At 42.4% G+C, this 12,413-nt stretch overlaps 1 protein-coding gene across 4 annotated transcripts in view; it reads left to right on the top strand.

Moving 5' to 3' along the window:
* Positions 1 to 12,413, top strand: part of HHAT (hedgehog acyltransferase) — a 360,097-nt gene that overhangs the window by 48,081 nt on the left and 299,603 nt on the right. For all 4 annotated transcript variants that reach the window (XM_059412956.1, XM_059412955.1, XM_059412953.1 and 1 more), the window contains exon 2: positions 998 to 1,131. In XM_059412956.1, coding sequence (XP_059268939.1) covers positions 1,041 to 1,131 — 91 coding nt within the window. In that variant the 5' untranslated portion in view covers positions 998 to 1,040. The remainder of the gene's footprint in view (positions 1 to 997; positions 1,132 to 12,413) is intronic.

The raw sequence follows: 12,413 nt of genomic DNA, 5'->3' as shown, positions 1-12,413 counted from the left end.
ATGGCTGCCGTTAAGAGAGAGACTGAGAATAGCAGAGGCTGAAACAATCTGCAAGTGCATTTCTCTGTCATGTAATAGTCCAGACATAAATGGTCTGAGGCGGTTTGGGGGGTGGGGTGGTACCTGGAGTCAGGAACTGAGGCTCCTTGGTCTTGTTTTCCCACATGGCTCTCACCTCTTGGCCCAAGGTGGCTGTTTCAGCTCCGTCCAGCGGGAAGGAAATGACGACAGCCTTGCAGCCAGAACTATTCAAATGCCTCCCTTGGCTACACTATATACTTGAGCTTAGCATCCATGCATTCAGATAAAAATTACATTACTGTGTATGAAGGGAGACTAAATATTGTGGGGTGGGCAGCTAGCAGTGTCCGCCACAGCTGCTGGGGATCAGGTGACTCACTTCCCTTTAAGAAGTTTACGTAAGATGGGAGATGGCAGCTTTCATTCACCCATTCATGTAAACAGCTGTGGAATGACCTACGAAGGGGAGAAGGAGGTTAAGGCTGTTGCCTTAGAACAGGTTTGGAGAGGATCTGTACTTCTTTAAGATTTGAAGCCATTTATTATTCATGGAGCAGTAGTGCCCTCTTGCTACATTCCACACCCTGCGTTGGGTACTGGGGATGCAGAGATGCAGAGATCAGGGTCCGTGTTCTCCAATGGTCCATCCCACAGGGGGAGCCAGTCCTGTCTGGCAAGGAGCACATGACTGTCTGGTGTGCATTCTGATGGGAGGCAGATTGGGGGCTGTGGGAGCTCCTAGGGAAGACCTGCCCACCCCAAGGAAGGCAGGGCGTGTGTGTGTGTGTGTGTGTGTGTGTGTGTGTATACACATTTTGGATGCAGGATGCATAAGGCAGAAGGAAGTATAACTGGGGCTCTGTCTCTATTACTTTAAACAGTGATGGATCCCTTAGACAGCAAGTGAACTGATATGATGCCATTCCCTAGTGTCGTGTCTATGGCTTAACGTTTTTATTTCTGTTTCTCTTCCTAGAAACTCTCAGTGTGTCTGCCTGGACCCTTCGTCACAAGGAACTATGCTGCCCCGATGGGAATTGTCTTTTTACCTGTTGGCTTCACTAGGCTTCCACTTATATTCTTTCTATGAAGTTTACAAAGCTTCCAGAGGTAAGGTTCCAACTTTCATGACCTTCTATCTAGAAAGGAAGGGGGAAAGGAAGTACTCAGAGGTAGAAGACTCCGGAAGATTGTCTAGTGGGCTTGGGATGACTTGGACCCTTGGGATGACTTTGCTTTCCCCTCTCTGGGGTGCTTGGAGTTTATGATCTGAGTCAACACGATTTTCTACCCCAATCCCTGGTCTTGAATGGGATCCTGTAAGAGGAGGGAGGGTTTGATTCAATGGCTACTGAAGGCTGTGGAGGTGAACTGCAGTAACCTCTTCATCTCCCTTCCATCATCATTGCTCTCAGACATGTGCAGGCAGCTCACGGTGTGGGAGGCCCAGACTCCTTTTGTCCTTTTGTTCTGCTGTGTTTAGTGCTTTGTATGCTTGTTGAAGAAGAATCATCATCAAATCCACATCCCAACGCATAGGAAAGGGGATGGGAATCCTCCTGTCCTTTAAGGAGAGCTCAGCACGTTACCCTTGTCACTTCTGCTCACCCCCAATTGGCCAGTGCCAGGTCTTATGGACACAGCTGGGAGGCTGGAAAACATCATCTTTAGCTTGGTGGCCACGCCACCTCTCAGACTTCCCACGCTGTGGGAGAACGGGAGAAAGAAATGAGGAGGGATCATGACGGTCTTTTCTGTAGTCAGGCTATGAGAACTCTGGGCTTTTTCATAAGATACAACCAGAGCCAGCTTAGTAGAGGAGACATCAGAAGCTCTGTGGAAAGAGATGAGTTTGCAGGCAAAGGGACAAAACCTTAGCATGTTAGGAAGCATAGCATTGTCTGGCAAAAACAAACCATTCAGTGGGACCAGGATGTAGAGTGTGAGGGGACAGCGGTAGAAGTTGAGCTTAGATTAAAAAAGCAGGGAGGGGTGCCTGGGTGGCTCAGTGGGTTAAAGCCTCTGCCTTCAGCTCAGGTCATGATCCCAGGGTCCTGGTATCGAGCCCCGCACCGGGCTCTCTGCTCAGCGGGGAGTCTGCCTACCCCCCTCTCTCTGCCTGCCTCTCTGCCTACTTGTGATCTCTGTCTGTCAAATAAATAAATAACATCTTTTAAAAAAAAAAAAAAAGGCAGGGAAAGGCTGTGAGAAACATTGCATGTTATTGTGAGGAGTTTGATAGGAGAGTATGCTGAAAAGTCACTTCCGATGGTAAAAGTGCTTTGGGAAGCACAGTTGAGAGTCCTCTACTCTGAACACCTGCCTCCTTATGTCTCACTGGGCCTGATTTGGATATGCATCCCCAGGGGGGATGTCCCACTCAAAGCCATGGGCTTGGTTGCAGAGACAGACCATCTACGGTAGATGAGGACTGATCTTTTGTCCCAGCTGGCCAAGTAGTTGCACTCCCCTGCTGGAGCCTCTGAGCTCCCAGGGCTCATGTATGGGAGCTAATCCTGCTCTATGTCAGGCACTATATTAGATGCTACATGTACCTTGTCTCATTCGGTCTTTAGAACAGCCCTATGAGATGGTCTATTACTTTGAAGATGGGCTTGGCAGCAGAAACACCACCTCCAACATAAGTGTTCAAAGGCTGGTATGATGCCCAGACAGCATCGAAGAGCCTGGCTCCTCCTACCACGTCCCTCTGCCTTCTTCATCATGTGGCTTCACTGCGTGATGTAAGGTCACTGCTTCAGCTCCAGCTGTCATATTCCCTTTTCTCCCAGAAGGAAGGATGGAAGGGGAGGGGAGGGGAGGGAAAAGAGAGTGGAGGGAGGGGAGGGGAGGCCTTCTTCTTTCCTGAATATGACTTGAAAGTTGCTTACATCATGTCCATTGACATGCCATTTGCTAAAACCCAGTCCTGTAGCCACATCAGCTGTGAGGGGAGCAAGTAAATGTAATCTTTGGTTGGAAACCCAGTTATCCAGCTAAATTCAAGAGTTCTGTTATAGAAGAGGAAAGAATGGCAGCTCATCAGTAGTCTTTTCCATGAGTGGATGTCAGGATTCCAGATTTTCACCATTCTAGTAGTACATGTGTAATAGTATCTCATTGTTTTAACTTGCATTTCCCTGATGGCATGATGTAGAGCATCTTCATATGCTCATTGCCATATAGATCTAATCTTCCCTGGTGTATTTGTTCAGGTCTTTTGCCCATTTTTTAATTGGGTTGTTTATTTTCTTATTCTTTTTTTTTTTTAAAGATTTTATTTATTAATTTGACAGAGAGAAATCACAAGTAGACGGAGAGGCAGCCAGAGAGAGAGAGATAGGGAAGCAGGCTCCCTGCTGAGCAGAGAGCCCCATGCGGGACTCGATCCCAGGACCCTGAGATCATGACCTGAGCCGAAGGCAGCGGCTTAACCCACTGAGCCACCCAGGCACCCCTTATTTTCTTATTCTTGAGCTTTAGTAGTTCCTTGTATATTTTGGATAATAGGATTTTTGTAAATATTTTATTCCAGCCTCTGGCTTGTCACCTATTCTCTTGAGAGTGTCTTTTGCAGAAAAGATATTTTAAATTTTGGTTAAGTCCAGTTTACCAGTTGTTTCTTTAATACATTGTGTCTTGGGTATCTGAACGGTACCTCCTAGAGCCAGGGTCATCTAGATTTTCTCTTACATTATCTTCTGGGAATTCAGTAGTATTCCATTTTATATTTAGATCTATAATATCCATTTTCAGTTAATTTTTGTGATAGGTGTAAAGTCTGCATATAGATTCATTTTTTTAAAAATGTGGATGTCCAGGTCCAGCATTTGTTGAAAGACTATCTTTCCTGTGTTGTACTGCTTTTGCTCCTTTGTCAAAGGTGAGTTTACTGAATTTATGCGGGTCTTTTTCTGGGCTTTCTAATCTGTTCCATTCATCTGTTTGTCTATTCTTTCTCCAGTGCCACAGTCTCTTGAATACCGAGGCTTTATAATAAGTCTTGAAATTGAGTGATATCAGTCCTCTGACTTTATTTATTTATGGCTATTCTGGATGTTTTGCTTTTCCATATAAACTTTAGAATCATTTTGTCAATGTCCACAAGGGAACTTGCTAGCATTGAATCTATAAACGAAGTTTATAGAACTGACATCTTAACAATATTGAGCCTTCCTATCCATGAACATGTAATATCTCTCAAATTTTTTGTTTTGTTTTGTTTTAGTTTTCATCAGTTTTCTAGTTCTCCTAATACATGACTTGTATTAGATTTATTCCAAGTATTTCACTTTTGGGGGTGCTAATGTAAATGGTATTGTGTTCTTAATTGTAAATTTCACTTGTTCATTGCTGATCTGTAGAAAAGGAATTGAATTTGCATAAAAATCTTGTATCCTGCTACCTTGCTATAATCACTGACTGGTTCCAGGAGTGTTTTTGTGGATTCTTTGGATTTTCTACATAGGTATTTGTATTCTCTGAATATAAAGACAATTGCTTTTCTTCCTTTCCATTTAGTACACTTTTTTTTTAAAGATTTTATTTATTTATTTGACTAAAGATAGAGCCAGAGAGAACAAGCTGAGGGGAATGGCAGAGGGAAAGGGAGCTTCATCCCAGGGCACAGGGATCATGACCTGAACCGAAGGCAAATACCTAACTGACTGAGCTGTCTAGCAACCCTCCATTCTATATACCTTTCATTTCATTTTCTTATTGCACTAAGTAGGATTCCCATTATGATATTGAAAAGGAGGGGTGAGAGGGGACACTTTGCCATTTTTCTGATCTTAGTAGGAAAGCTTTCTGACCATTCTGATGTTCTGATGTTCACTGTAGATTTCTTAATCCAATTGAGAAAGTTCCCTTCTGTTTCTAGTTTGCTGAGAGTGTTTAATTGTAAATGAGTGTTGGATTTTGTCAAATGCTTTTGTGCCTCTATTGATATGACCATGTGGTTTTTATGTGTGTGTGTGTGTGTTTTGTTTGTTTTTTTGCTTGTTGATGTTATGGATTACACTAACTCATTTTTTTGAGTCTTTGTCCTTTGAACAAACTTCTCCTGGACTCAGCAGGGGAGGTCTTCTGGTCTGTGTGGTGTTAGCTGGGACTACAGTCATCGGGTGCCTCACTCATGTGGCTGGCCAAGACCTCAGTGGGGAGTTGTCACCTAGTGTGCAGAGGTTCTCTCTGGATGACTCTCCACATGGCTTATATTTCTCCTAGCAGGACAGCTGGGTTCAAGAAGGGGTATTTCAAGTGCACAAAAGCAGAAGCTACAGATCTCTTAAAGTTCAGCCTGGGACGTTGTACAGTTCACTTCTGCCTCATTTATTGGTGAAAGCAAATCATAGCTCCAGTCCAGATTCAAGGGGAGCAGTCTAGCCTTTTTATGGCTGGAGCAGCATGCCTGTGAGTGGAATTTATGGCCGCCATCCTAGGAGTCTTTCACAATGGGTGTTGTACTTTTTCACCCAGATGAGGATACAGAGATTGAAAGAATTTACGGTCCCACATTTAGTAAGTTCTAATGGAACTGGGTTTAAACTCAGAGGTGTCCAACTCGAGACCCAACATCTTGTTCTATTCTGCCACTTGTATTTATTGATAATTACTAAAGCACCTCACTTTAAAAGGGGAGGCCCTTTTGTCTATTCTACAATAAAATTTTTAAAATTTTATCCAAGAATTGGGATAAAATGTTTCCTTTCTGTGTCACGCTGGCTGCTGGGATGGGGGCGAAAGGGGATCCTTCCGTGGATAGTAGGAAGCTTTTCTGCACCTCAGCTGATCCAGAGGCTGTCATGCTGTTGGACTTATTAGTGACCACTCCCTAGCCCGAAGCTTCTTTCATCCTCTGTTTTTCCTTTAAATGTCAGTGCCAAAGTGTTTCTCAGGTTGCTCCAAGAAATGTCTTCTTTCTCTAATAGTTTTGCCAGTTCAGCTCATGGAAGCTGGATCCCTCTGTCTTGCCAAAGTGTGTTTAATGGTGCAGTGTTAAGTCTTCTTGGCTCCATGTCTTACTGTCTAATTCAGGAAAAAGTGCTACTTAGCCGCATGATAGAATTAGGTCACTGGGAAGACAGTCTCTTCTGTAAACTTTTTTTGGGATGTTTCTATTTGGAGCAAATAGAGTGCCTAGAACATATTACAGGCTCAAAACCTACCTGTTCAGTGAAATGCCACCAGCGCGCATCTGCATAGCTGCTTTCTCTGGGCGCGGAGCAGGCGTCTTGTTCACTGCTCTCTGTCTGGGGAGGCAGGGCTGTTGGGCCATGTGGGACAGCAGTCTAACTTGAATGGCTTTCATCCAATGGAATCTTTTGCTAAATTCACAGCAGGGACTGAACAGAACACCCTTTCTTCCTTCCGACTCTACCAGGTGTAGAACATCTCTAAGTCACATGGAAATACTTGGCTTGAGGTGGTGGTGATCTGCTATGCTTGGGGACTGCTTCCCTTGAGCTCTGCAGCGTGGTGGCTAATCTGGACCTGCTGGGTCAAGGTGATGCCCTTGTGGTTCGGTAGATGTAGAAACACTTTTATGTTCCTCTGTGTACACTTAACCTGAGGAAAGATGAGATCTGCCGTGCTGTAACCTTGAAAGAGTTAATGCTCCCACCTAAAAAAAGCCCATATATTGTGTTCATATCAGTTTGATGCAATTTTTGAAATGAAAAGAGTCGGATTGTCATCAGTAAAAACCTGAGTGATTGGCGGTCACCTGGGAAAGCAGCTGGGAGGGGAAGTCTTAGACTATTGTTTCAATTATTTGTTGATTTATATTCAAGTTTATTTCATTTTGTACCTATTTTGACATTTTGTAGCTTTCCAGGGTTCTATGAATTTATGTAGGTTTTCTATTTGATTGGTATATTGTGGTTCATAATACTCGTATTTAAATTTTTGTTTGTTTGTTTCTGTAGTTTTGTTTTCCTCTTACTGTGTATTTTGTGTTACATTGTCTCTGTCCTTCCCTTCCTCCTCTTTTTTTGCTTTGATCTGTTGTGTCAGAGAGTTTAGCGATCTTTCCAGATTGTGGCTTTGTTCAGTTTCTCAGTTGTTTCCTTTTGTTCTCCAATTTCTGCTCTTATTATTTCTTATCGTTTCTTTGGATTTGCTCTGTTCCTTTTCATTCCAGCTGTATGAGTTGAATGTGTAGCGCACTTATTTTGTAAGGAATCTATTTGTATTGTTGTGTCATACCTGAGAGCTTTTCTCAGAAGGATTTTCAGAAGAGTGATTTCTAGAAGAGGAATTGCAGAGCAAAACTACATGAATATTTTTAAGGTTTTTGATAGACTTCCCCAGACTGTTCTCCAGGAAGGTTGTGTCAGTAGTACTTCTCTTGGGACACCTGGGTGGCTCAGTCGGTTAGGCATCTGCCTTCGGCTCAGGTCATGATCCTGGGGTTGGGAGCTCTCTTTTCTGAGAATATCAGTGGATTTCTCAATCAATTTGTACCTCATTACTGCACTGTTTTAATTAAAAATGCCTTATAGGGCATCTGGGTGGCTCAGTTGGTTAAGCAACTGCCTCAGCTCAGGTGATGATTCTGGAGTGCCAGGATCAAGTCCCATATCAGGCTCCCTGCTCAGCGGGGAGTCTGCTTCTTCCTCTGAGCACCTGCTCCGTGCTCTCTCTCTCAAATAAATAAATAAATAAATAAATAAATTGCTTTATAAAATACTTGAGTATTTGTGAAATAAGTTACCACTCATCGTTCTTCATTTCCTCACTTAGCTTTTCTTTTTTTCTTTTTTTAAAGATTTTATTTATTTATTTGAGAGAAAATGAGTGAGAGAGAGCATGAGAGAGGAGAAGGTCAGAGGGAGAAGCGGACTTCCCAAGGATCCAGGAGCCCCATGTGGGACGAGATCCTGGAAGTCCGGAATCATGACCTGAGCCGGAAGACAGTCGTTCAACCAACCGAGCCACGCAGGCGCCCGCTATTCTTTTTTTTTTATTAATAATTTATTTTTTATTAACATATAATGTACTCACTTAGCTATTTTTACTGGTTTATTCTTCTATATACATATACGAAATTGTTCTGAAAAAAATCTCATTGCATTTTAATTAGAATTCTAGGAACCCTAGAAATTTGTAAATAATTAGTATTCTTATTATATTTTTCCATCCACAGATAATGGTATTTTTTCTTTATTCATTCAGGGTCTTCTGTTATTTCCCTTATTAAAGTTGCTGATCTTCTTCATAACAAATCCTGTTAAAATTCCTATTCAGATCATTTGAGTCTTTTTTTTCCCTTTTATGATTGGGAAATTTTCCAGTTATATTTCCTATAATTTGTAGCTGATTATCTCTGATCTAAAGGTATTTATTTTGGTTTATGTATGTTAAATTCCAACAATTTATTGAATTCTCTTAATGTTCCATTTATTTATTTTTGATTTTCCTAATTTTTGTGTTTAGATAATATCTGCAGATCATGCTAATGGTTTTGCTTCATCTATTATTGCTTAGCTGGGACTTGTAGAACAATACAGTAGTTGGGAAAGAATGCTATTTTTATTTTAATTCTAATTTTAATGGAATTTCTCATATTGTTTTTACCATTACTGAAAAGTTGAATAAACTTTGCCTTTTTCTTTTTTTTTCAAATTATGATAAGGAATCTGGCTAGTTCCCTTTAACTAAATTTTTAAAATCAGCAGTGAATGTTGAATTCATTTTTAAAGCACCTATTCAGATGATTGCAAAGTTTTTCCCTTTCAAGTTGTTGACATTTTTTTTTTTTAAAGATTTATTTATTTGACAGACAGAAATCACAAGTAGGCAGAGAGGCAGGCACAGAGAGAGGGGGAGGCAGGCTCCCTGCTGAGCAGAGAACCCGATTCGGGGCTCGATCCCAGGACCGTGGGATCATGACCTGAGCTGAAAGCAGAGGCTTTAAACCCACTGAGCCACCCAGGTGCCCATCAAGTTGTTGACATATTTTAAAGTTATACATTTTCCAGTATGGCTTATATGGATTCCTACAACAAACCTATGACTATGGTATTTTTAAATAAACTGCTTGTTTCCAAGGTTTTTTTAAATTATTAACTTCTAAGTGAGATTCATTGGCCTGTAGCTTTATTTTTGTTTCATCAGATTTTAACATCAGCATTAACTTTATAAAATGAATGGGGAAGTTTATTTTTTGTGTGTGCTATGGAACTGTGTAAATAGTGCACGAGACATGAGCTTCTAAGTTTGATATTCATTTGTAAGTTTGTCTAGTCTAGGCATGGAGTGTTTGGAAATAGATTCACTGAAAACTTCAGTACCTTTTAGTTATTTCAGGTTATATTTATATTTTCTTTTTTTTTTTTTTTAAGATTTTATTTGACAGAGATCACAAGTAGGCAGAGAGGCAGGCAGAGAGAGAGGGAGGGGGAAGCAGGCTCCCTGCTGAGTAGAGAGCCCAACGTGGGGCTTGATCCCAGGACCCTGGGATCATACCCGAGCCGAAGGCAGAGGCTTTAACCCACTGAGCCACCCAGGCGCCCCTATATTTAGATTTTCTTAAGTCAGTTTGAGATATATATAAATTTTTTTTCAGATTTTATTTTTATGGAATTTTTACACCCAATGTGGGGGCTCGAACTCACAACCCTGAGATCAAGAGTTGTGTGAGGCAGCCAGGTGCCCCTACGTTTTTCCTCTGCATTGAAATTTTCAAATGTATGAACATCCAGTTGTAGATCATATAATGTTTTGAATCACCCATGTCTCATTTTTTCTGTTTTAGGGAATTTACAAAAGGTTTTGTCAACTTAGTGGATTTCTTCTCTTTTTCAAAAAAAAAAAAAAAAAGACAAACCAACAATCACTTGGGTTTATTTATAAATTCTACTTTTTTTTTTTTTTTTTTTGATGGCAATTACTCTCCATTGAACAGTAGACCATGCTAGATTCTTTTGGCTTTTCCAGAGCCCAGGTTCAAATTTTATGCCCTAGCTCTCTTCCTAAAAACTTGCATACTGGGGACATTTTTATAAACAGAGTGGTATTTTTCCACAAATTTGCATTTCCATTTCACAGACCCTTTATTTTTATTTTTAAAAATCTTGAATGAGCAGAGTTAAATGTTTCTCTAAATAAACTCTGTAGCACAGGGAAGCCTCGATATTTAAGCAACTACAAACAAATGATTTATTTGAATTGCTACGTCCAATTTCTGTGTTTATATAGTAGGTGTTCTGAAAGTGGAATACAATTGTGGTTGAACATTTTCACCTTTTACCTTCTGTTTGTTCCTAAACGCCCCTGTTGTTGTCACTTACCTCTCTGTTTATAAGGAAAGGAGACAACAGTGCGTTTAGATTCTTCTTTGTGTTCATAACACACTAACCTCTCATGAGGGGCGGGCTTTGTAAACAAGAGGTAACTTTTCCCACTTGATTTTGTGACTAGAGAATTTGGTTGCAAGACAGCTGGCAACTCTGGAGGGCCCAGTTCAGGGTGAGCGGCATTGGATTGGGGGGAATAGAGGCTACCCCTGGTCCTGTCTTTAAACAGGTGGCCTTGCCCTTGGAACCATGGGAGGGGCCACCAGGGGCTCTTCAGTTAACAGGTCTTTTGTGAAAGGACCCAAGGGCATAGCTCCCACGGACCTCCCAAGGACTGGGCAGTCTGGCTTGATGGCCAGCATGGATAGTGTATGTCACACTCGGGCTCCGAGGGATCTGTTAGGCAGGGCTTCATGTTATGGCTCACCCTGTTCCCTGGTCACCTGTGGCCAGGGTCATAGGAAACGTTAGAGCTCCGGCTTTCCTCCTGGGAATCCAAGCTTGCTGGCCCACTCCTTCCTCTCCGGCTTACGTAGGCTTTCTCCTTCTATGTGGACACTGGCCCTGAAGGCGGGAGATTGTTGGTTGACTTTTTTTTTTTTTTTTAAGATTTTACTTATTTGAGAGAGCGAGCCAGAGAGAGAGCGAGCAAGCACGCAAGGCAATGGGGTAGAGAGAGAAGCAGGCTTCCCGCTGATGGAGGACCGCAGGATCATGACCTGAGCAGAAGGCGGACGCATCACCGAATGAGCCACCCAGGCTCCCCACCCTTAGTCGACTTTCTTCACACCAGTAGTAAACTTGTCACAGTGAACAGTGACTTGGGACAGGGCCTGAGCTGAGGGCATGTGAAAGCAACCCTCCGTATTAGACTCCACAGCTCCTTACTCCTCCAGCTAGTGCTCCCCGCCGCTCTGTCAAACACAAAAGAATATGCCCAGAGCTTACGGTTTCCTCTTTGCTGGAGTGTTTCCATCTCAGTCTGGAGCCCTAAGGACTCCCATGCAGATCGTGTACCTGGTGGCTGGCAGTGATAGACCCCAGAATTCCCACTGATGAGTAATAGACGAGCAGCCTTATTAGGACATCTGAAGGCCTTTTATGTTGTATGTCACTTTGTATCCTATTTACATACATGATTTGCTTTTGCTTGGGCTATTTCTACATCAACTTTTCATTCCCTTATGGGAATTGGGGGGTGGGGAGCCACTTCTCAAGAGTTATAATAGGAAAACCAGCACCTTCTCATCCTTCTATATGACCTTTTATATGAATTTGTGAGAGCTGGTTATCGTTAAATTCTCTTATCTGGAGAAGCCCATCTTTTCTGCTCCCTTTCTCTACTCATTTACTGCCACAGTCTGTCGTACCCAGCGGCTTCTTAGAGAAATAAAGAATCAGTAGGAGCTGATTGGAATTTTTCAAATGCATAGAAACAGCAGGACATGTTAAGCCATGATTGGGTGTGCTAGTCCTTGGCAGTGGCTTGTGTCAGACAAGGGTGTGTGTGTGTTTCCTCCCCTTCCCGATTATTGCCCTCTAATTACCCCCACCCCACCCCAGAAATGGTTTCCTATCAAAATGTTGAGGGTGAAAGGGGTAGGTTAGTTAGCACTTCCAAGTAAATGGTTTACCACCACAGTTCATTGGCATTGATTAAAATGCAAATCTCTCACTCAGTAGGTAGAATGGGGCTTTGATGTATCCTCTTGTTGGGTGGTGGTTGGAGTGGGGAGAATCAACAGCTGATTTAGTAATGAGGTCTCATCACCAGAAATTGCTTCATTTCTGTGCTCCGAGGCGGTTTTGTGGAGCGCTGAATTTTGGGAAATAAAACCAGGGTACCTCGAAGAAGCTCGCTTCGCCCAACAGTCAGGCCTGCGTGGTGTGGAGAAAATTGCTCAGGCAAAGAAGGCTTCTCTCCATTTGCAGGGTCCTTTTGCTTGAGTGTGTGTGAGCTACGATGCAAACTCTTGCTCTGAGTGAGAATATGGGCTCTCTAATGAAAGGTCGCAGCAGAGAAATTCTGAGGGCCGAAGCTCTTTGGGGAAAGATTTCCCACTACACGTTCTCAGCTGCTGTTCTCCTATA

Source organism: Mustela nigripes, chromosome 10 (assembly GCF_022355385.1).
Source record: "Mustela nigripes isolate SB6536 chromosome 10, MUSNIG.SB6536, whole genome shotgun sequence".
Lineage (NCBI taxonomy): Eukaryota > Metazoa > Chordata > Mammalia > Carnivora > Mustelidae > Mustela > Mustela nigripes.
The sequence above is the reverse complement of the archived record's forward strand: the minus strand, read 5'-3'. Positions and strand labels throughout refer to the sequence as shown.